The sequence below is a fragment of the Spermophilus citellus genome (genome assembly GCF_964194105.1).
Source record: "Spermophilus citellus genome assembly, chromosome: 5".
NCBI lineage: Eukaryota > Metazoa > Chordata > Mammalia > Rodentia > Sciuridae > Spermophilus > Spermophilus citellus.
In genome coordinates, this window is record NC_138186.1 from 56,359,210 (window position 1) to 56,383,610 (window position 24,401).

Consider the following 24,401-nt stretch of genomic DNA (forward strand, 5'->3'; position numbering starts at 1 on the left):
CCACTGAGCTGGACACCCTACGCTAGAGTTGGGGAAAGCCAGTGAGTCCTGAGACTGGAAGGGAAGTGGGGGGTCTTCTAGTTCTGTCTCAGGATTTTGCCAGTTAGAAAGCTGAGATCTACAGAGAAAATGTCCTCGTCTGTGTTATTCAGCTTCCCAGGAAAAGAGGCAAATGCCCTGAAGCAACCCTAGAGCAAGGTCCCTATGCCCTACAGGCTAGAGCCCCCTCCCTACCCATGTGTAAGTCCTGGAGGTCACCCTCTGGCTTAAGCCACTGTGCTGGGTGAGGGCCTATTTGAGAAGCAAAGGACACTGGGTCACTATCGGCCACTCCTGCCTCCCAGAGCAGGGCGCGGGGATGGCTGCGGGTAATGAGGGCTCTGGGCAGGGAACTCCACACTCCTCCAAAACAAGACTGAGACCAGAGTCATCCCCACGCCTTGCCAACTGGCCATGGTCACCCACAACCAAGGAGGACTCTTTCTCGTGTAGAGGGAATTTTCTCGGTTATCTGTGGGAATGAAGAGGAGAAGTCTGGGAAATGGAAACATAAATTAGAAATAAAAACAGCACTGGACCCTTGAGCGATCCGAAGCCGCTTGCTCGACGCTACATTTGTGATCAGAAAGACGGAGTCCCCGCCTCTCCAAACACTCAGGGCTCAGCAGACACTTGAGCGAGTCACATTCCCTGAGCACACCCTGCTGGGTGGTGGGGACGGGCCTGGGAAGGTGACATGGGGGGCGGAGGACTGGGGAGAAGGGACGAGAGGCCTTGACCGGGAGACAGAACTGCCCCTGGATGTAAACATCACCATGGAAACTCCACAAGACTTGCCCGAAAAGGTCCTTTGCCCTACTTCTCCCACTCCTCGAGGGTGGGAGGGAGGGTACCACCCGGGGGCTACACCGTGCTCTCCATCACCCACTCGGAGCTGCCGAAAGTCCCCCGGGCCCCCACAAGGTCACTCTCCTCAAATGGCAAGAGCATGCCATTGACGGAAAGGCTGCGCTTCGTCCAGATGTTTGAGACCCTCCGGGGAGGACTGTAGCCACCGGGGGCCACCCCTCCTGCAGCGGCAGCCACAGCTGCAAAGTCCCCCATGTCAAAGGAGTGGCTGCGTTTGGTCTTGCCCTCCAGGGGCAGAGGGAGCAGGCTCCTGGCCCGGGCGGCCGGGGGCCCTAGCAGTGGCTCTCGGTCTGAGTGTTGGGCCCTGGCTGATGTCCCGGACCCTCTCCCTGCTGGAGTCCTGGAGTCTAGCAGCTCTTCCTTCCTCTGACTCTTGAGGTCCAGGGAAGCAAAGGCCCCCATCAAGCGGTCAAGGTTGGGTTTGGGGCGGGTGGCAGGAGGTGGAAGTCTCCAGGGACCCCGTCCCAGCCCCGCAGCCTCCCCGCTGCCCAGTGAGCTGGAAGAGGAAGAGTCGCTGAAGCCCACCAGCTCATTCCGCACCACCACCTTGGGCCGCGGCTGCAGGGCTGGCGGGGCTGGCCCGGCGGGCGCGCTGCCCGGAGGTGGAGGCTGGGCCCCATTGGTCTGCGAGTACACGTTGCTGACAGCGGCTGCTGCCATCTTGCTGGGGACCTCCTGATTGCAGATCTTGTAGCGCACCATGAGGATGACGATGAAGACCAGCAGCGTGGCCACAATGATGCCCCCGATGACCAGGATCATGGTGCCACCCAGGATCTGGCTGTGCATGGACTGGCACTGCGGGTAGTCAGCCTTGGTGAAGAACTGGGCGCAGCCCACGATGTTGGTGGCCGTGAGGGTCGTGGCCGTGTCATCCCACATGGCCAGCACGCACAGGTCGTAGCCTGTCCCCGACACCAGGTTGTTGACCACGAAGGCCTTGTTGGAGGCTGGGATCATCCTGGGGAGGGAGGTAGACACAGGGTAAGGGAGGGCGCAGCGGAAGGTCAAGGTGACAGGGACACAGAGAGCCCCGCAGAACCAAAGAAAGAGCCACCGGGAGAGGAGGGACAGGTAAGGGGAGATGGATTGAGGAGAGGAGGAGGAGGACGGGGCAGGTGACAGGCATGGGCACAGAAAACAGTGGGAAAGCAAGGACATGAGGAGCGAGACCCAGGGAGGGGGAGCGGGAGAAAGGCCCGTGGAAGAGGAAGCGTGGGGAGTTAAGGGAAGGATATCAGAGAGCAGCAAGGCAGCAGAGGAGGGCAGGAAGCCACCCAGAGGAAACAGGAAATGGATGGCGGAGGTGAGAGAAGCAGCAGAGGACAGTGCAGAGGGGACACACAGAGAGAGGCAGGGGGCACACCAAGGCAGAGATTAAAGGAGTGAAGAAACAAGACTTAGACAAAGGGGCCCTCGCTACCCCCTCCCAGGCCTGCTGCCAACATCCCCCAGTCTCTGGGACTTGGAGGTTGGGGGAGTCAGGTCAGCCCTGCCCTGCTCCGTATGTCCTGTTCTCTGGGGCACCTCAGGACACCAGCACTGAGCCCTCTCTGGGCCATGTGCTGTGCTGAGCCAGACAGGGTCCTGCCCTGGGCCACCAGCACTGCCCCCACCTGCAGGGCTCTCTCCTGAGCCAGGAGGGCTGGTGACTGCGCAGGGGCCTGTTGGGCTGGGGATGGGGTCAGGTGGGGTTTAAGTAGAAGTGGGGGGAGTGGAGAACCGAGCAGTACTGCTTCCCCAGGGAAGGGATGGACACTCCCCACTCCAGGCCACAGCAGGTGGCCCCCCAACAACTCTGGGGAAGTTTCTCAGTCAGGAGGACCCTGCTAGGGCCTCCACCTTCAGAACCGGCCTAATGGGGCAGCCGTCTCCCACACTGGGGTCCGTCCACTGCAGCCTGGGCCCCTCCTGCTTGGGCCTTCCAGATACGAGCATGGACGCAAGGCCCCATCTCTAATCGAGGGCCCACTTCTGTTTCCAGGGGTGATGCCTGGATCACCCTGTAAATGCTCCTGCAGAAATACCCCCTGGGCCTGAATGAATGCCCTGTAGCCTCCCTGGTGGCCCCTCTTCTACCCCAAGCCTCTATTCCCTAGGACTTGAGAACGAGAAGGCTCCGCCCGCCCCTCCAGCCCCAAGACAGGCCACGTGATTGAGATCTCAGATGTGAAATACTGAGGTCTGAACACACCCACCTGAGAGATCAGGGCTGACAGGCAGATATTGACATCCCATCAGTGCACGGCCCGGGAGGCTCTACTGTCCCCCCAGATCCTGGGTCCTGCTGCTGGGGAAGCCACACTCAGGGAAAGGCCCTCAAGCCCCTCTGCATCCCAGAGGGTTTGGGGCACAAGAGGCCAGAAGGGAGGAGAGGTGGATCTGTCTGAGGACTCCACTGCCACCATTCTACCTGGCACTGTGTCCTCCTGTGAAAGAGCGCTTAGGGCTTTCATTTCACAGGAGGAACGGCTGAGACTCAGAGAGGGTAAGTGATTACCAGAGGTCACACAGCTGGGACTGCTGGGATGAGGCAGTTTGGGGACTTCAACTTCTGGGCTTGTGATGGATACGGGGATGCATTTCTTCATTTCAAGTCCTGTAGGCCCCATTGCAGCTCACTCTCCACCCATAGGATCCCTGGCCCCCAGGACAGAGCCCAAGGATCCCTATGTGACCGGTGTTCCCGGGGACACTGGCAATCCCCAAGCCCAGTTCCTCCTCCCTGAGGCTATAGAGGCAACTCAGCGAGGTTGGAGCTGGGCACACCCAGAATGATGACAGTGGTAAGAGCAACTAGCAGCTGGCACCTGAGTGCCAGGCTCTTGTAGTTCCCTGTGCCCGTCAACCTGGCTCTCCAGGAGCTCTCTGGGTGGCCGCTGCCATGGTGCTCCTTCTGCCGTGGGGGACAGAGCCGGGGTGCAGACCCCAGGGGCCCAGCTGCCGTCGCTGTGAATCCCTGCCCTCCACCACCTGGAGGGCTTGGGTGACTTGAAAAAGCAGAGCCACCAGAGGAGGGGGGCATGCTGCATCCTGGACACCTACAGCCACACGGCTGTCCCCATCACTCCTGCATTTGACACTCCCAACCACCCAGCACAGGACCTGCCTCGAGACCCCTGAGGTCATCTCCATGTGCACCCACCTCCTGGGAGGCAGGCGCTGCTCCTGTTGCTGTCATTACTAAAATGACAGTGAAACAAGGGGGGCTCCCAGGGCCTTGCCTTGGGCCAGCTCCATCCTCAGCTCTTCAGGGAGCATGAATACTCACATAATCCCCCCAGCAATTGTCCAGAGGTAGTTACCACGATGGCATCTCCACTTTATAGACAAAAAACGGAGGCACAGAAAGGTTACGCTACCTGCCTGAGGGTGCCCAGCCATAGCCTGGGGCCCCAAACCAGGCAGTCTGGCTCCATGGCCTCCACTCCTCTCAGACACTGCTCATCTTCCTGGTGTCCCTGGGTGACTTTGGAGCCCTGCCTGCTTCCCAAATAAGGGAAATCATAATGGAATGAAAGCTAGTTGGACCAAGCTTCTCATGGAGGTGCCATTGGGTGAGGCTGGTTCTTGGCAGGCTGCTGGCACTGGAGTTGCAAGGTCTGCCTGGAAAAGCCCCCCATGGTATCTAGCTCAGCAACGAGGCAGGAGGAATAATCCTGCTTCCCCAGGCCAGGACCAAGAGCCAGGAGGCAGCTCCTGGATCCTCTGCCCCTGTGGGGTGTGTGTGTGTGTGTGTGTGTGTGGTGTTGTACAGGTGTGGCATGTATCTGGTGTATGGGTGTATGTATGTGGTGTGTGTGGGTCTGGGGTGTGTGTGTGTGTGTGTGTGTGTGTGTGTGTGGTGTACAGGTGTGGCATGTATCTGGTGTATGGGTGTATGTATGTGGTGTGTGTGGGTCTGGGGTGTGTGTGTGTGTGTGTGTGTGTGTGTGTGTATGTGTGTGGTGTACAGGTGTGGCATGTATCTGGTGTATGGGTGTATGTATGTGGTGTGTGTGGGTCTGGGGGGTGTGTGTGTGTGTGTGTTGTACAGGTGTGGCATGTATCTGGTGTATGGGTGTATGTAGTGCGGGTCTTGGGTTGTGTGTGTGTGTGTGTGTGTGTGTGTGTGCACGCCCATGCATCTGGGCAGGAGATGTCAAGGAGAGCCAGAGTAGCTGACTCAGCAGGCCCCAGCTGGCAAGGTCAAGTTCATCTCTGTTAACACCAATAACCAGGACTTGCAGAGCCCTTACCTGGGGCTGGGAAGTTCCCATGCATATCACATTTAAGCTCCTGCAAACCCCTGAGGAAGTTAGCATCATTCTGATTCAGAGGAAGAGGAGGCCGAAGAGTTTGCACTCTTCCCTGGGGGAATGATGGAGCGGAGACCAGATGGGCTCCACTGGGATCCCACCCTTCTTCATCTGAAGCTAGGCCGCTCCTGGCTCCAGGTAGCAAAGACAAGCCACATGAAAAAGTCACATAGAATGGCCACTCTTCAAATCCTAGTGACAGAAATGGAATTCCCTTGCCACCCCGTGCTCTGTACACCCCATCACACCCCCAACAGAGCCATCTGCTGACCCTGGCTGCACTGGGGGCCTGGGCTCCGCCTCATGCCCTCCTGTCCCTCCCTGGGAGGTAGTTCTACTACCTGAAGGCCCCCCGCCTCCCGATGCCACACGCAGGCCCTGCCTGGACCTCTCCACTTCTGGTCTGGACAGAGGCACAGCCGCCACACAGATGCTCTGGGTCGGGAATGCTCCTAGAAGTCCTCTCAGCCCCACCATCTCCAGAGTGATCCACCCAAGTCATGGCTGTGACTGTGTCCCTTGCCACTGATGTGCTGGTCAAGGGCGAGCCATGACCTACAAGAGGTAGTCGCAGCCACAGCCTGAGCATCACCTCCTTGTCGTCCCACCTACACAACCTCCAACTTTGCTTACTTAGGCAGGAAAACATCCCAGGATCAGTGGGGGCTTGTCGGGCAGAGGGCTCAGTGGCAGAGGGATAATAACTGAGGGCATTTACAAAAGGACCCATTGCAAGGAGGTGGGTAGGGCATGGGGGACCACAAGGGAACAGGCAATAACCCAAGGCTAGTGTCACCTAGCTGTCATCCCCTGCTGTCCCAGGAAGGACAGAGAATCACAGAGGTGGGTCTTGCTCATACGATGGCCCACAAAAGAATCCTGTCCATGAACTGTTTATTCCTGCTCCATGATCAGCTGCCCAGAAATTGAGAGTAGGCATTACAGTTGTGAGCAACTTGACATGGGTTGTCACATCCAAGCGCATGACGGTATTTTCTAATGTCTGTTACATAATTCCAAAAGCATTCAGACAGGGAAGAAACAGAGCTGGTCCTTTTGGAGGAATCTGAGAAGCAGCAAGCGAGAGCACAGTTCCTTAGCCTCAGCCCTCAGTACCCCTGGCCTGGCTAAGTCCTGACCCGGCCTTTGCCCTCTGCACTGCAGGATGTTTGCAGCACCCTGGCCTCCAGGACTTGCAGTCCAGAACACACCCACAGCTCTACAAACCAAAAATGTCTCCAAGCATTACTGAATGGCCTCTTGGGTCAAAATCACCCCTCACTGAGACACAATGGCCTACAGGATTGGGGTGATGGAGCTTCCAGGGTCACTTCCTGGGGTGGGGACCAGACAAACAAGTAGCCCAACCTCCCTCTTCCAGGCCCAACCTTCTGCTGCTCTTTTCCATGGCAGAAGCCCACTGAAGGCAGAGCCCTTGGTCACAGTGGTCAGCCTTCCACCAGAGCAAGGTGCAGGAGGGGAGAGTGCACTTGGGGTCAATGACATTAACTGAATGGCCAGAGGTCTCCGCCCTGTCTATGAAAACCACATTCCTGAAACCCTGATGCATTTCCCTCCATCACATAAACTGGCGACGTCTCTGTTAGCAGAAAATATGAATTGCTATTTTAAGGTAAGTTGCTCCAACGTGTTAAATTTAATTAAGCTCACACACTCTAAAACACAATTTGAAATTGCAATCCCGGCGCCTACCCGGGAAAACAAAGCAGGCCTAAATGGCTGTTTCTGAGTCAGTCTCTTCCTCTCCCTCTCTCTACCCCCCGCCCCCACTCCCTCTCTGTGTTTTTATTCATTTGGCATTTGTTCATTCAGCTGAACACTATCCAACAATCTTCAGCTGACCCCAGAAGTTTAAGAAGAATTCACAGGCAAGAGCAGCCCAGTCATCCTGCTGTTTTCTCTCAAATTTGCTTTCCCTCTTTCCCTGGCCCCCTCCCTAACCGCGCATGGCAGGGAACTACATTTCCCATGCTCCCTTGCTCTTCCCAGGTTCCTGTGCCCTGGTTCTGCTGGGTCCAGCTGGCCAGTGCAGGCTAGAGGGTGGGAAGAGGGAGAAGCTGCTGTGAACAGTCCCTCTTCCTCTTCTTTTTCCAGTGCTTTCTCCCTGATAGCCTGAGTCCCCTCTAGGAGGCTGGCTCCCTGTTTCCAGCTCCTTCCAGAGAGATCTGGATCCCTGTCCTGCTGACACCCCCTCCTTATGCTCTTCCAGCCTTGGATGGGGCGGGGCGGTCACTTCTCGCCTAGGCTCATCTGTGGTGCTCCCTGTCTCCTGGGTGACCCCCAGCCACTCCATCATCCGCACAAGTTCTTACTCCGAAGTCTCTTTGGAAAGACTCGCAGGGCTCTTTCCCCCTCTCTGACTGAATCCTGAGTGACACAGGAGGTAGCTTTGATGGGATGCCAACATCCCATTCACACCATCTTTTCCTCGTAAGTGGGATTAGACTATCATTCCTCCACGCCAGCGGCTCACATCTTGGCTGTGCCTGGTGGGACTCCACCTGGGACATCCCTCACACTCCCCAGGTCTCCATGCACTTGGGCTGCCAGGTCCAGTGCACTAGCGCAGGCACGGGTTGGTCCCCTTGCATGGGGGGGTCCCTCTCCCCCAGAAAGGCCATCTCCTTCTCTACCCAGGTCCTCACCCTCTGAGGCTGACACAGATATCATTTCTGACCCCAGCCAGAGCATGTCCTGCTGCCTCTCCTCAACCCTCCGCGCCTTCCCCTCAGGGCCCTTCTCCCTGGTGACGGCTGGTTCATGCTGCCACCTCCTTGAGGACCAGGTTGTGTCCTGTCTCTCTTGTACCTCTGGACTTGGGGTCTGGGTTGCTCTTTGGGGGATGTGTGCTTGGTTAGGTGATGAGGGCGGAGTCCCTTTGTGCATGGGGAGGGGCTTATTGAGACTCACTGGGGACTAGTGCTAGGCTCTCAGATACTGCTGGCCTGTGACCTTTCTGCAGAGGGTCTTCTGTGTCCTTCAGGCTCACTGCGTGGGCTCCTGAAGGCTATTCATTGATGTGCATGTATGGGTTTGGGATGCATGAGTGCAGCGTACAGGTGAGTGTGTGTGTGTGTGTGTGAGTGAGTGTATGGGTGAGTGTGTGTGTGGAGTGGAGGTGTTTACTCCTGGATCATTTGTAAGGGTCTGGTCCCAGGCAACATTAGCCACTGTTGGGCCCCTCTTCTATCCAGGCCTAGCCCTAGACTCCCACATTCCCTGACACTGGGAGGGGTCACCCCATGCGACCTCCCAGAGACATATGCAAGCTGGTCCTGCTCTTTCTTAGCAGCATAGTTTACCCCCAGAATACACCTCTGGGGCCTCAGGGCCCAGGATTGGGGGTGGGAACAGGAATGGGGGGGATTCTGAGTTTCCCCCTGGGCCTCATGGTGAAGCGTAAATGACCACCACCAGCCACCCTCCCCTCTTGGGCCCCTCTAGACTTCTTCCACAGCCTCCCTTGCAGCTAGGGATGTCTGAGGACAGTTCATTCTGGCAAATGGAATGGGGGACACAGTGTGCCACCAGCTTTCTAAGAGCTGGAGAGCCTCCCCCACATGCTCCTTCCTTCACCCCTGGACCTTGCGGTAACCTGGCCTTGATAAGCCCTGAGGGGAGCTGCAGACCCACCCTGAGCCTGCACACGAGGAGGGTCTCCTGCCTGGCCTGGCACGCCACGCTGAACATCAGGAGGCCAAGAAAGACATCAAATCCTATTGTGTTTGAGCTTCTCCATTTTTGCAGCAGCCATGAACCTCCCCCAGGAATGCAGCCCCCAAGAGAAGATAGGTGGGCGGAGTCGCTGGCCTTGTGCAGCTGTGGGGCGGGGGCTGTATAGGGTGCTTTTGTAGGGTGCTGGTGTCTATGTAAGAAAGCAGCTCCTTCCTTCCCTGAAGTTGTCAAACACCCCTTTTATCTTCGGGGCTCCTTCTGCCCCATCCGCCTCAGCTCCCCCAGCACCTCCCCTTTGCAGAAGCTCTGCCCCCCTTCCCCTCCATCAGTGATGCGCACAGCTGCCTGCTGAGCCCAGCACTAATTTGCAGAGGCCGCGTCAAGCGCCTCGCGCCCCTTCCCTGGCTCCGCATCCTCATTACCAGCCCTTCATGGACCCGGGCCTGCCAACCTCTTCAGCCGCCTTCACATCTCCGACCGCATGAAAGAGCCTCATTAAACCCAGAGGAGAGGCCCTGACTTTGCAGCCTCTCCTTCCTCTGCCGAGCCCCTAAGGGGCCTGCTGGCTTCCCTGCGCAAACCCAAGGCAGGAGAGGAGATTGGATGCTCTATCTGCACACCCTGCATGGGGTACTTCCTGTGAGGCTGGCACTTCCTGCAGGCAGGGTCTCATTCTGCAAACTGACTCTGATGCAGGAATGTTGCCCCACATTGCAGATGAAGAAATGGAGGCTGGGCAGATAGGCTGCCTGCATAGGCCTGCCAGGCCACCCAAGCAAGACCTCCCTTTGCAGTGTTACCCTCGAATCCTCCAATTCCGCAGCCTCAAAGTCCAACCAAGCTGTGGATTGGAAATATTTGAAGGAAAAAAAAAAACTGTTTGTATACAGACTCTTTTTCTTACCACTATTATCGCATCTTCTTAGGTGCTATGAATAATCTGGAGATGACTTAAGAATACAGGAGGATGTGTGTAGGTTATATGCAAATACTATGCAGTTCCATATAAGGGACCTGAACATCTGTGGATTTGGGTACCTGCAGGGGTCCTGGAACCAGTTCTCCTCAGACATTAAAGGATGACTGTACTGTTTTACTTAAATTGAACTAAGCAGAATGAGATTTTGGCAGGAAGCAAGTCTTTGAATCAAGCCAACTGTTTGATGGCAATTATCAAAGAAGAAGACATGTGACCTTGCAGTAACAGGTAACGGTTACTGAGCATCTACTATTTGTCAAATGCCGTTCTGAGTATTTTACATTATTAATTAATTTAATTTGTATAGCAGCCTGTGAGGGAGGTGCTATTATCATCCCCATTTTACAGAAGTGAAAATTAAGGCACAGAGAGGTTATGAGATTTGCCCAAGTTCTTGCAGAGTTTTGTGCTCAGCCAAGATGAAAACCCAGAACCCTCGTGTTTTCTCAAGCTATGTGGAAAGTACATTTAATTTTGCTCCCCATTTTAGAGACAGTGATTAAATGAACTTCCTGAGGTCACACAGTCAATTGGGACAGAGATGGGATCTTGTGAGGGATGATGGTGGTCTCAGGGCTTCATGCCAGTGGGAGGTCTGAGGGAAGAAAAGAGCCACGTGGATACATGTGGGCACAGTTTTGGGGCAGAAGGAGCTGCCTGGAAAGGCTATGCAAAGGCCCTGAGACAGGAACAGTGAGGAGGTAGCATGGCTGGAACAGAGATAGAAAGGGAGGGTGGTAGGGAATGAGGTCACCAAGGCAGTGGCCAGGAACCAGGTTCTAGAAGGTTTGCAAATATGTTTACTCTTGTATTCCACCTCTGAGGGTTTTTTGGGTGCCAGTGTTGAGAAGGATTCTGAGGTTGCATTCAAACTCTGTAGGACGGAGTGCTGTGCATCTGGAAGACCCCGGGCCCCATATTTGATGGTCCAGGGATTAGAGGAGTCAAAATTATCAGAATTACCAGTGCAAGGCATGGAGTCCCCTCTACTGGTGCCAAACGCTGGCCTTACCTGAACACCTGGCCCTGAGTGAGGACCGGAGGAGGTGCAGGGCTGCTCTTCAGAATGGTGGAGTGTGGGGGAGCCTCAGGGCCCCAAGGGTCAGGCCTTTTACCCACTTGCAAGCCAGGGCCCGGGATGAGGAGCTGGCTGTGAACCTGCTCACTGCCTTTGCCCCTCCTGAGAACATGGGACCTCCCAAGTGCCCCTGCCTTGGTGGCTCCACGGGTCAGTGAGCCGAGGAGACACTTCCTTCCATCAAGCCTGAGATTCTGAGATGAAGCACCCAGCCAAAGCCTCCAGCCTCAGGTGCATCCAGATGTTCCTTCCACAGCCCTGGGGACTGCAGGCAGAGTTAAAGGTCAAATCCCTGCCTCTGGGTGTCCTCCCTTGCTCCCCTCCCCCAGCTGCGTCTCTGCAGCAGTCAGAGGAATACAGTTAGAACACAGGTCAATCCTGTCCTTCCTCTGCTCGGTGCCACCCCAGTGAAGCCCATCTCATGTAACCCAGAGTCCTCCATGGTGCACAGGTCCCAGGTGATCTGCCTCTCACCTCATGGATTCCCTCTCTAAATACTCCCCCTGCTCACTCTGTAACCTTGGCTGCCGGCAGCTCCTCAGACCAACCCAGGGCATCTTGCCACAGGGCCTTTGCACTGGCTGTTCTCTTTGCCTGTATGCTCTTCTGCCAGGTAGCTAGATGCTCACCTACCTACCTTCTCCAAACTTCTGCTCTAATGTCTCCTCAGGGAGACCATCTCAATCACCCTATGTGAGCTTCCGCCCACCTTTACCCTGGCTCCCCCAAGCCCTTTACTCTGTTCATTTTCCTCCATTGCCCTTTGCCTGACAGACATCATCTCTCCCTCCCTGTGCTTACTGTTCAGTGTCTGTCTTTCTCTCCTTCCACTGGAATGTCAGCTCCCTGAGGTCAGAACTTTTCCTCTCTTTTGTTCCTGGATTTCCCCAGGGCCTAGAACAACACTTGGCACATAGTAAGCCCTTGATATCCTGAGGTGTCTTAGTGTCCTCTGTGCCTTAGTGTCCTAGGAATGACCTGTTTCTGTAAAATGGGGTGTTCGTTGTCTCAGCCTTAGAGGATCTGTCCCGTCACAATTCATGAAGAACCCAGGTCAGGGTCTGGCACAGAGGAAGGTCTGCGTGAGGATGAGCCACATATAGGAGTGGGCACTGCTTCACCCCCACAACCCAGAGAGAGGCATCCCTGGTTCATCAAGCTGGAAGCTGGAGATGGGCAGGGCCTGGTCCTGACTGAGCATGCAGGGAGCCATGTTGGATGTGGCACTTGCAGGGAGCCATCTTGGGTGTGGCACTCGCAGGAAGCCATCTTGAGTGTGGCGCTTGCACACTGACGGATGTGCCACTTGTTTTCAGCAGACACAAGGACAAAGCCCTGGCCACTACTGGAAATTAGGCCACAGTGATCTGAGACCCAGCAGGCTGTCTCTGCACCCATCTCCCCAGAGTAAGAGCTTACCTGGAGACAGGTGAACTGCCCCATCAGGAAGGCCCTGCCTTTGCTTCCTGGCTGGGGAACCAGGGCAGACCCTGCTGCCTGTGTCTGTGTGGCAGCTGCTGCTTCAGGGTGCTCCTTCACAGGGTGGAGAAAGCCAGGAGGTTGGGGACAGGTGCCAGTAATCACTACCAGGGCTCCAACCCCTGTGCCACCAGTGACCAGTTGTGTGACCTTGGGCATGCCACTTAACCTCTCTGTAAAAGGGGCAGGTGATGGAGTCCCTCCCAGAGTTGCTGTGGGCTGAGATCTGGGTCTGTCTAGGTGCAGCCCTGGGCCTCCCGGGCCCTTCTGTCCAGCACTGCCTTTGCTGGCTCTCAGCCGGCTGCTGGCTTCTTTCTAATTCTCCTGCTCATCTCCACTCAGACCACAGGAACAAGAGGGGCCCTGACAGTCACCGGATTCCTCAGTCCCTCAACATAGGCCCCTCTGGCTGCAGCACTCTGCTCCTGCACTTCCTGGGACACGCCAACTGCTGCCCCCTCCCAGTTCTGGGCAACGCCCAAGGCTCCATTCCGATGCTCAGCTCAGTGGGCTGTGTTCTGAAAGCCTGCTCCTCCCCTCCTCAGGGACCACCCCTCTGTCCCTAGTGCAACCCCAGGGGTCCGCCTGGAAAGCTCCTATTTCTTTCTTTTACCCCTGGCTGACTTTCTCCCGTTGTGAGGCCACGCCACCCCACTTCTCCAGAATTAGCATCCCATCCTCCCCAGCAACTGACAGGCACAGATCCCAGTGCTTCTTAGCTGCTCCCCTCCCGTTAGATGACTTGTCTTTGGACCCATTCTCCCCATCAGATGTCACGCTTCTCAGAGCCACTCTGAATTCCCTGGGAGCTGCCATCTGTGGGTGGCCCACACCGAGCCATCGGCGAAACCCCCGGGTCTGCTCCTGAGACTCCTTTCTCTCTCTGTTCTCTTAGAGCAGTGCTCCGTCGCCATGGGCTCAGCCCACCAGGACCAGCCCCCTTATCCCATGCAAGGCCTCTGTCTGTCTGTCTCTCCTTTCTCTCTGTCTTCATCCAGGTCTTCACAGATGTGAGACTTCCCTCTGGATTTATTCCTCCTCAACCTCCACCCACACAGGGACTGGTTTAGCGTATCTTAGAGGAAAGACTGTGGACTTTGGAATCAGACAGAAACTTCTTCGAAGACCAGTCCTTCCTCTACCTAGCTGACACCAGATCATTTTTCCTCTCAATTTCCTCACATGTGAAATGGGATAGCAAAGCCAACTCTCTGAGAGAAATTACGGGCAATGGGGATAAGCACACCTGTCCCTTCCCGGGGCCTTTCAGGGCCACAGCAATGATGGCTATGATGACAATAGTTGCCATTCATCTCCTGGAGGAGCTGAGAAGAGTTTGCTCAACAAGTCATCATTTACAGAAAAACGCAGAAGATGTCAGGTCAATTACACCTCGTCATAAACAGAACGGTGGGAGCCGAAGATTCCCCACCAGCTGTGTCCAGGATGCGCTAGGACAACCAGCTGGCGCCGAGTCAGCACCACCCAACTGAATGTCACGATTCACCTCCACCCGCAGACCCGTGATTTCACGGGGCAACACTCAGGGGCAAAGCCAGTGCCAGCATCCTTCAGAATGCCACCACAGTGCTCTCTTCAGCACACATAGACTAAAAACTGGAACCTTACAGAGGAGACGAGTGTGACCCCTGCACGTCGGTGACATGCACAAGGTGACATGCACGTCTGTGAAGCTGTCACCAGTTTTTGGTAAAATTCGGATACATGCTACAACCAGGATGAACCTGGAAGACATTGGGTGCAAATGGACAGATACTGTACACAAAGCACCTAGCGTGAATGCACTCAGAGAGACAGAGGGTGGGAGGGTGGCTTAGGGGCTGGTGGAGGGGTACAAGGTTGCTGTCTGAGAGTGCCCAGTCTCACACTGGGATGATGACTCCTAGAGATGGACGGAGGCGATAGTTACACAACACGAATGAACTCGATGCCACCAAACTGTCACTTAAAAGTGGTTAAAATAGTCCCTGCTACACGCGTACATTTTGTACCTCTCTCTCTCTCTCTCTCTCTCTCTCTCTCTCTATATATATATATATATATATATATATATATATATATATATATAAAATGTTATCACAAAGAAAATTGTGCCAGGGGAGCAGGAAGAACAGGGGTTGCTGGGAATCTGTGTGTCGCTCCAGCAAGGCTGAGGATGCTCGGGCGGCCAGCAATGCACACAGGGGCTGCTTAGTTCTGTTGCCCAGGCTGGCTGGCCCTGTCAGACCTGGGGCCACAGGCAGCATTGGAGAAGGTGCCCAGCAGGGAGAGTGGCCCCTGGCCATCTGCTTGCTCTTCTCCATACTCATTGAGGGCTGAAGACTGGGGCAGTTTCAGGGCAGGACATGGCAGGAATCCAATGCCCAAGAGGAATTGCTGAAGATTAAAACCCAGTGACTTGCAGCACCTGGGCCTGAGTTCAAACCTTGCTCTGGCACTGACTAGCTGTGTGACCCTGGGCAGATTACCTGAGCCCTCTGCCCAGGAAGCCTACCCCTCCTTTATGGAAATACTGTGGGCATAAAACCAAGTGTCTGAAGGTCAAGTTCAAATCCACCTCCGCCATCTGCCAGCTGAGTGACCTTGGACAAAGAGATGTTTCTCTCATCTGTGAAACAGGAAGGCCCACACTAGTACCTGCCCCTCAGGACTGCTGAGGAGCCCAAAGAGACGCATCCCTCCTGGGGCAGGCTGCAAGTGGCAAAGCATGCACCAGTGTGAGCTGTCACTTTTATATCCCGAGGATATTTGGTATGACAGCTTGGTGGAGAAACTGGCCGATGCTTTCTTGGGGGTTGATGCATGGCCTGCTGGTCATCTGGCTTGCAGAGCTGCTGCATCATCTGCCCGCTGCCTGGGCCCCTGGAGAAATGCCCTTTCCAGCAGTGGTCAGGTGGAGCCCACTCAGCACTTCCCTGGGCTGGTTCTGCTGATCCTCCCAGACACCACATCTGCAGTGAGCAGACAGGAGGGAGGAAAGGGAGGAGGCGTGGCTTCAGGAGGGAGACTGCCAGTGGGCAGCAGGGAGGCCACTCTATCTAGACAACTGCAGCCTCTGACAGAGTCCAAACCCAGGAGCCCAAGGAAAGGAGGACGGGGACAGAGCTGTTCCCACCTACCAGGCACCCAGGTTCGGGCTGGGTACCGGAGCCTCAAGCAGTAGCTCTGTCATGAGCCCTGTGCGACCTGGGGAAAGACACTTCCCTTCTCTATACTTCCACACCCAATTCTGACATTCCAAGTTTCCACAAGAACATCACCAGAGGGGAAGGGGTGGGGGAAGGGCAGGCGGGGCACAGCCATAGAAGGACAGTGGGAAGGCAGGGACAGGTCCCTAAGCTCACATGATTTAGCACCAAAGGAACCTGGGCTCTGGGCTAAATCCTGACTCCACAGCTTCCCACTATATCTTTACCCTGTTTCTGGATTTCCCAGAAAGCATTAGTCTTCCTTTTTTTTTTTTTTATTTCTTTTTTGATACCAGGGATTGAACCTGGCGTGCTTAACCACTGAGCCACATCCCCATCCCTTTTTATGTTTTATTTTGAGACAGAGTCTTGCTAAGTTGCTTAGGTCCTTTCCCTAAGTTGCTGAGGCTGGTTTTGAACTCATGATCCTTCTGCCTCAGCCTCCTGAGTTGCTGGGATGACAGGCAGGGGCCACCATGCCCAGTTAGTCTTCTTGTTTGTAAAAGCAGTTGCAATCATAACTGCAGTGGTGGGAGCATTACAATCAACGTATGCAGAGCACCGACATAAAAAATAGCTCCATCACCCATGTATGCATATGGCGAATGCTTTTTTCCTTTATCATCTATCAATAGATGAATCAATTGTTAACTTATCTAACTGTCCATCATTTTTACAGGCAACATTGGCATCACCACCCTCTCAGCAGGAGCCCTCTGATGGTGAAGGCGAGCCATGCAGGGTGGAGGGAGCCTTGGTCTGGACCTGTGCTGGGGGAAGATGAGCCTCATCAGGCACCTGACTCCTTATCCAGGAGCGTGGAGGCGCCCCTCCGGCTGGGAGGCACACAGTTCTAGTTTTGGTTGAGAGTAACTAAGAGCAGCAGTGTCATGACCCCATCCGCAGGTGTCTCCTATGGTATGAAGAGCACAGACCAGAGCCACAGACTGTGTCCCTCGAGGATGCATGCAGGCCTGAGACCTTTTAGTTTAGACGTGGTCACGTGAGTAAATTACACATGAGAAAGTCGCAGACTTGCTTTCCATGAGGTGCGCGGTTGGTCTGAGGCCCCAGAACCTGGTGCTCTGTCCCCCTCTCCTGCTGTGGCTGGGCAGAGGGAAGGACGCTGGGGAGGAGTCCCCCTGCTCCTCTCTGGCACACTCACACCCACGCAGGAGGGTGGCAGTGAAGCCGGGTGTGGGTGGAGGAGAGCTGTGCGTATTGGCCAGTGTGTTCGTGAATGTGTGTATGCGTGAGTGTGTGTCCATTGGCCAGTGTGTAAGTGTGTTCACCGTTAAGTGTGGAAACAACCCTGGGAGAGCAAGCAGAGGCGGGAAGAGGCTCTTGGTTCGGGCTGTGAGCATCTGTGAATGTGTCCCCAGGGGTGAACCCTGACACAACATCTTTCCAGGGGCCACCGTACCCTGCCCCCCCCTCCACTCTAGCCACCCTGGCCCCCTCGCAGGGTCCCGATGCTCCCCAGCCTTGGGGCTTCTCCCTGCTGCTCCCCTGCCTGGATCCCTTCCCAGAGATTCCCACCGGCCCACCCCTCCAAGTCAGCCCCCTCCAAGTCAATCCCCGGAGGCCACCCTATTCAATGCTGTGATTTTTCCACCACCCAAGTCCCCTGCGCCCCTCCCCTGCTGTGCTGTTTCCTTTGGCACAGCTGGTCCCCTCCCTGCACCTCCATCCTGGCGGGCTCGAGGACAATGCTGTAACCTGGTCCCTCCAGGAAGAGGAGCCTCTCCTGTCGTCCTGCTTCCTCATGTGTCCCCAGCACTTGGAACAGAGTGTTTCCTTTATAGTGTATTTGCTTCATTTTTAACACGGGGATGATGGCAGGAGATCGCCACTTCCTAGACGGGTTTAATGAATGTGTAAGTAAAAGTGCTGAGTACGGAGCTTGGCACACAGCTCAATGGATGTGTTGGCACCACGGCTTGGGGGTGAGGGTGGGATGAGCCTCCGTAGGGAGGATCCAGCCAGGCGGGAGGATAGGGTGGTGCTTAGGAAACACCTCTCCCCATTTCCCACCCCACCCCACAATTCTTAGGAAAGAAACTCCCCTAATTCCCCAATTAATGGAACACATAGTTTTGGGCCCCCTTTGGGTTAGGAGGTGTGTTATCAGGCAACTTGTCACCTATTTTGTTTTGTAAGTCAAGGTAAGAAGCAAGCACGCCTTCCCAGCCCTGGGCTGCGCCGCCCGCCCTGGGTCCTCTGGGTGGTTAATGGAACATGACGGACAGCAACGTGGTAACAGAGCAGCTTGGACCCTGCAGGACCTGGAGCTCTGGCTGGGAGCAGGAGACTGGGTCCTCCTCCCAGTTCTGTACCCCAATCAGTGCTCTCCTCCTCCGGAGCTCAGCTCTCCCTAGTGTGGTGAGGGGTCGGAGTCAGACCATCTCTCAGGTAACTTCCTGAGACTCATCCATCTAAAAAATGTCCACGGAGCACGTGTCACATGATAGGTGGAGCTGTCCTGGGCCCTTGGGTACAGCAATGACCACAACCAAAGTCCTGGCCTGAGGGGGCTGGAGATCTGGGAAGGTGGAGGGAGACGGGGCACGGTGCCATCTTTGTGCGTGAGTAACTCATTCAGTAGGTTAGAACTCGGGATGTGCCAGGGACAACTGAAGAGGTGTTTCAGCAGGTTAAGAGAGAGAGGAAGTGTCAGTGAGGGGGACAGGCTGAGCCCCACCTGGGTGTCAGGCTAAGTGGGACAGGAAGGTGACATTGGAGGTGAGGGACTCCTTACATTCTAGAGGTCTGTGAATCTCACTGACTCTCAGGACTGCTATAATCCAGAGTGAGTACCATCTGGGGTCCCCCGGAGCCCCCACATCTTCTCTCCCTCCACCTCTGTGCACACGGATGCCCGGTGGCCCAGCGGGTGACAGGGTGGAAGACAGATCGGGCGAGTTCCCCAGAGTGGTGAGTGATTTACCACCGTCTTTACTCACACTCCCGTATTTCAGACTCCCAAGCCTCTGATGGAATAAATATGACCTTTTATTCTTCACTTTGCTTAAGACTCAAGGTCAACAGCCCAGCTGTGATCTATGGGCTGCTTCCTCCATTGGGCGTCCTCCGGCGGGGAGCCCCATGGCTGTCAGAGATTCATGGTGCCATCCTCCAGCCCCGCAGGCCCTCAGGAGCTCTGGGGGATGCTGGCGCCTGCGGGGCAAAGGCCAAACCATAAATCTCCTCCCTCTCTCCCAGGCCCGCCCCATCACTGGGGTGGACCACGACCCGATTCATCTCAGCCTGGGGGAAGGCGGTAACGGGGAGGGGCAGCCATGGTCCAAATGGCGCGTTATAAATGAGAACTCTCAAGGGCATGGCCAAACCAGGCATGGTGGCCCACGCCTGTAATCCAGAGGCTCAGGAGGTGGAGGCAGGGGAATCGTGAGCGAGTTCAAAGCCAGCCTCAGCAACTTCGCGAGACTCTGTCTCAAAATAAAATATTTTAAAAAGAGGCAGGGGTTGTAGCTCAGTAGTAAAGCGCCCCTGGGTTCATTAAAAAAAAAAAAAAGCCAGAGGAATCAGATGGTTCCTCCAGGCTCTCTATGCACTCTGGACCTCCTGTTTCCAATCCAAGACTTTGTCAGGCATCACCAGCACTGCCTGGAAGTTCTTCCACTTGTCTAACTTAGAATCTTCCTGAAGTACCCACTTCTGTCACATGACAGCGCTGGCTTCCTGAAAGAAGGTTCCATTCATGAGTAATTGCTAGGGAGTTTTTAAATTAAAGAGACAAGACTCTTATTACCTTTAATACCAGCTCCAGGATGGCTTCTCCTAGCTCCCGCCTCCAGCCACTTAATGCGGTGGCGAGGTTTACAAAGAGACTAGAGAGAGAGAACACACCAGGGAGTGGGCTTTTATTGGGGAACAAAAAATTCAAGGGAAAATCCCATCCAATAAAGGTTAAAGGGGGCAGCATCCCAAGGTCAGGGGTGACGACTGGGTATTTGGGGCAGTGGCCAGACACGCCTCTGCACGGACAAGCCCTCTGACCTGGGAAAGGGTGGGGAATAGCTCTGACACAGCTGTGTCTAAGCGCCTCTCACCCAGCCAGGGAGGCAACTCAAATCACGTGCAAGGATGGCTTCCCACAACCCACCTGTCTCCGTATCTGTGGATGGATGGGGTGGGTTGGTCTGGTGCATGCATCACTTGTTTCCTCATGGTGACTCTGAGTGACAAAAGGCTGATGATTTGGAGGTTGTTAGTAGAGAAGGCGACAGTGTGAAAGGAAATGGAGTTGCTGGTTTCTAGTTTAAACACATCACCTGTGACCCCAAGACAACTTATTCCTCACCATCCTCTCATGATCTGGAAGGAAGAGGAGTGGCCAGGTACTCCTTAGAGCATTATAGGCCTGGATTCAAATTCTGAACCTGCCACTTCCTGGCTGGGCAGCTTGCTTTCCCACTCTGTCCCAGAGAGTCCAACCAGTAAAGCAGGCGTAATAGCTACTCCCGGGTAGCTGTGAAGATGCTCGGGCAGTGGGAGGACCCAGCAGGCACTCAGATGGGTGCTGGAGGCTGCCGCCAAGGCCTGGAGCCAGCTGGCCTGGGTGTGAATCCCAGCTGAGACCTTGCAAAACTTCTTAACCAAATTGTGCCCCGGAAAATTGTGCTTCCTGCAAAGTGAAGTTGATCTCAGGGCCCTTCTTGGTCGGGATGTTGAACAAACTAAAGGAGCCGATCAGCGGCGGCTGCTAGGAAGTCCCCGGTGCTAACAGCTCTTGGGACAGCTGGCCGTTATCCTCATCATCACTGAGGAGAAACCACCCACGTTTACTTGGCACTTGTTGATAAACTGATGTGACTCCATTTTTGAGAAACCAGACTCTACCTCAGGGCAAAGCCTGTCCAAGGAAGGGGGCGTGACCCTTGTCCTTGGAAAGACCCACAGAGCACTCCTAGGCACATACCCACCCTGCTAAGTTGTTTATCTACCAATAACTGGAGAGATCTGCAGCGCCAGGTGTCCCTGACTCAGTCAGGCTAGGTGAGGATCCATAGCAACCCCCTAGAAGCCACCAATCAGCATGAGTCAGGGAAATACCTGGGATGCCAGATGACCCTCCCAGTAGTTTATGGTGGTTGATAACATGTTGGGAAACCATGTAGTTCAGCATGCACTCCCCTCATGGCTTAAACCAATGGTTCAAATGAATCCCCCTCTTGTACTAACCAATCACCCTTCCCCAACTTGTTCCCACCAGTGAACGTGCTAATCATGTTTTAGAGTTGTTTTATGATCTTCCCGCGGTGTGTGATGATTTGCTAAGAGATGCTATGATGTATGTGAAGTCCCTGCCTTCCCTAAAGAGTGTATAAAACTGCTGCAAACCCGGGGCTCGGGGCCTCTCAGCGTCACCAGTTGCTGTGTGCACGGAGGACCGAGCTAGCTAGCAATAAACGCTTCTTTGCTGCTTACATCAATCTTGGTCTCTGGTGGTCTTTTGGGGGTCCCCATCTCGAGCATATCATTGTGATCTAATTTCCATCCCTCAGTCTCTGGTTTTAATCCATGCACTTCCACTCAAAGATGCACAATCTAGAAACATGCAGAAGTGAGACGAGTGCAACTTTTAATGTTTTATTGAAGATCAAAAGTCAACATCAGACCTGAGCTAGAGGCCCTGGGTCCCCAGGACGGTTTGCTGTGACATCCAGACACTGACTTCCCCTATGCACCCCACCATGGAACTGCCACGGGTCCGGGCCACTTCATCTTGGGAACAGCCTAAGGAGGAGGGGTCAGGAGGGCCCAGAGCAATGCGAGGGGCGTGGCCTCATGGGCGTGGCCTCTCGAGGACCGCCCAGGACGGGGCGGGGCTGCTTCCGCCCGCTGAGCCCTGGCCAGGCTGCGGCCAGCGTCCACCCACGGCTGACCCCGGGTCTGCAGAGTGTTCACAGACTGGTCCACAATGGAGGTGAGGCCCCAGGAGACAGACCTCAGGCATACACAGCCCAGAGAGGAACACACTGGCGCCCCGACCTGCTGCACAGGGGTCCCTCCTCCTGAAACCCTTCCCTGACTCCCCGGGGCTGGGACAGTCCCCAGCACCTGCTGTCACAGGCTTAGCACTCCCCAGGGCCCTAACTCCTGAGGTGCCCTGTCTGTCTCCCTGGGGAACCCATCAGCAGGAATAATTAATTACTTTAATTATTTCTGCTAAGGACAGAGGTAGGATCTCAGGACAGGAGGCCAGGGGATGGATTTGGGGGCTGTACTAAGGAGGGCTCAGAAGTCCTTGGCACTGAATCGGGGTGGGGCCTTGGGGGAAATGTGGGGTAGTTTTTGTCCCTGGAAGTTATTCCACATGGGACCAGTCAGCATCCCAAGAGGGTAGCGGGGTGAGGGGTGACAGGTGGCAGAAGTGTGGGCAACTAGGACTCACACAGGGAGGGCTGGTCTGGGTGACCTTGAACTGGCCCTTCCTCATTGGGAATTTCTCAGCTTGTGAATGCATCAAGAAGGAGGCCCATTTTAAAGACAGAAGACCTGAGTCCAGGATAGTTGGGATGAGCTGGCAGCCGGGCTGATCCAAGGACCTTGGCTTTATGGCTCCTCTTCCCAAACTGTCTATAGCTCTCTCAGTATGCCCACCCTGGGGAACTAGGCTTGAGGTCTCTTGTCACCTCTTCTGGCCTCTTCCCTCCTGCTGCTGCCAGAGTTTCCACTGTGTCCTCCAATAGAGTCAGCACCCCCTGTTGGCCCAACTCAGAGGCAGCCACCTCTACGTCTCCCAGGTTTCTGTACATTTTACATGCAAAGAAATGCACCTCTAATGGTGGAATTTCAGTCCCTTTGATCCATGAAAAAGTCTATTTTGGACGGGCTCCTGTTCCTGGCCCACTCCAGGTAGGGTGGCAGGAAATAGGATTGAGCCTGAACAGGGACACTAGGGGTGGCGGACCCAGCCTGACCCAGTGGCCACAAGCCAGAGACATCCTCCAGTCCCGGCCCTGAGGAACAGACTGATAATTACTAGCCATGCCAACCTGCGAATTTCAAAGCCCCCCCTTTCCACTCAGACCTGCTTCCCAGTGACACTCAAAGCCAGGGACAGGGAGCAGAGCAGCCCTGGGGAGCAGCCCAGCCCTGGGGAGCAGCCGGTGGCTCACACACGGTGGCATTTTGACAGGTGTTAAAAATATCTTTCTGGAGTTTAGTGCCGGCTGCCACCAAAGCACCCCAGCTTCCAGGATCCTGTCCTGTGCCCAGTCCTGTCCTCGGCAGCACCCCTGCCTGTCCTTCCACAGGGAAGCACAGAACCCCAAGTCCTTGGCCACCTTCTAACCTGCAACTGCCACCTTCATCCCGTGGCCAGACGCCGGCACCCGCGCACCTAGGAGCCACTAGAGAAGGTGACTTATGATCAGAAGCGCCGCGGCACATGCCGAATGAGCTAATTAAACAAGAACATAAATAATTACTCCCCGTCAGGGTAAGAGGACGCGGGTGGTGAGGGACGGGGTATGATGGCTGAGGAGCTGGGACAGTGGCCTCGTGGGACACTCTGCCCTGCTCAGGGAGGGCACGAACTCCTTTTCTCCACTTGGATGGTGAGCTGGGCCTCATCCAGGTCCCAGGCCCAAGGATTCTGCCAGAAAAACCACTGCAATACGCTGCTGAGCTCATCCGGAAGGACACCCAGGTCCTGCTGCCCATCTTATAGATGTGGACATGGAGGAGCAGAAGGGTCTAGAGACACAGCTCTCAGCAGGTCCCCTGGCTCCATCCTTTGGCTACAGTGTATTCTCCCTGCAGCAGCTAGAATTTTCTTTCTCAGTCACATGATGCCTATTTCCCAACCTCTCAATGGCTCTTACCTTTTGTAGGATACAATTCAAGGCCTTACCCTGGCCCATGTGGCCCTGTCTGCTGAAGCCCCGCCTGGACCTCACCTCACCCCCTGCAACTTCCCCCTCAGAGGCACCAAAGTCCTTACTGCCTGTGCAACAGTGTGAGTGCAACCTGCCCCAGGGCCTTTGCACCAGCTGCCTCCCCTGCCTGGCCTATTCTCTCACTCCACTCAGGTCTCTACTCTGATGTCACTCCTCAGCAGGACTATCCCTGACCACCTGTATAAAATAGTAGCCCCAGCCTCTGTCTCCTGGTGCACATTTTTAATCCCATCTCTCTCTCTCCCCCATAAGAATGGTAGATCCATGAAGGCAAGGACTTTGCCTATCTGAGTCTGGATTGGACTCTCAATACAGATTTGTTGGTTGAATAAGTGAATATTGAAATCAATGAATATCAGTGCCAAATCCAGGGTTTTCCTAAGCACACGCCATTTATCCTCTCAGAACTAGGCCCTGGCTCCTTGCTGCCAACATGAGCAAGCCCAAAGTCACATCTCCTCCCTGGGACTGAGTTCTAGTCCACCAAATGACAAATAACGGGTCCCACCTCCCAGGAGAGTAGTGAGTGGGTGACAGGCAAGGCCTGCCGTCTGCCCTCTTCCAACCTCCCTGCACAAACCTCCTGTTATCTCACTAGACCCAGGGTTCTCAAAGTGTTGGTCCCCAGACCAGCAGGACAGTGGCAGCCTCGCTGAGAGACCCTGTTCCAAATGCAGATTTCCAGAGACCCCTCCAGGCTGACTGGATCAGGGGCGGGTCCTGCGTTGTGTTGACAAGCCTGAGGGCTGATTCTGACACTTGGTCGGGTTTGAAAGCCAGACAGAGCCAGCCTGACCACCCAGGATGTCAGGAGTGCTCTACTGA

At 55.1% G+C, this 24,401-nt stretch overlaps 1 protein-coding gene across 1 annotated transcript in view; it reads right to left on the minus strand.

Annotated features, from left to right (window-relative positions):
* Nucleotides 1-903: 903 nt before the first annotated feature.
* The window catches only part of LRFN2 (leucine rich repeat and fibronectin type III domain containing 2), a gene marked incomplete at its 3' end in the record, with an annotated part of 36,212 nt that continues 12,714 nt past the window's right edge, over nt 904-24,401 (minus strand). Inside the window, exon 2 of the mRNA XM_081295872.1 lies at nt 904-1,870. Coding sequence (XP_081151998.1) covers nt 904-1,870 — 967 coding nt within the window. The remainder of the gene's footprint in view (nt 1,871-24,401) is intronic.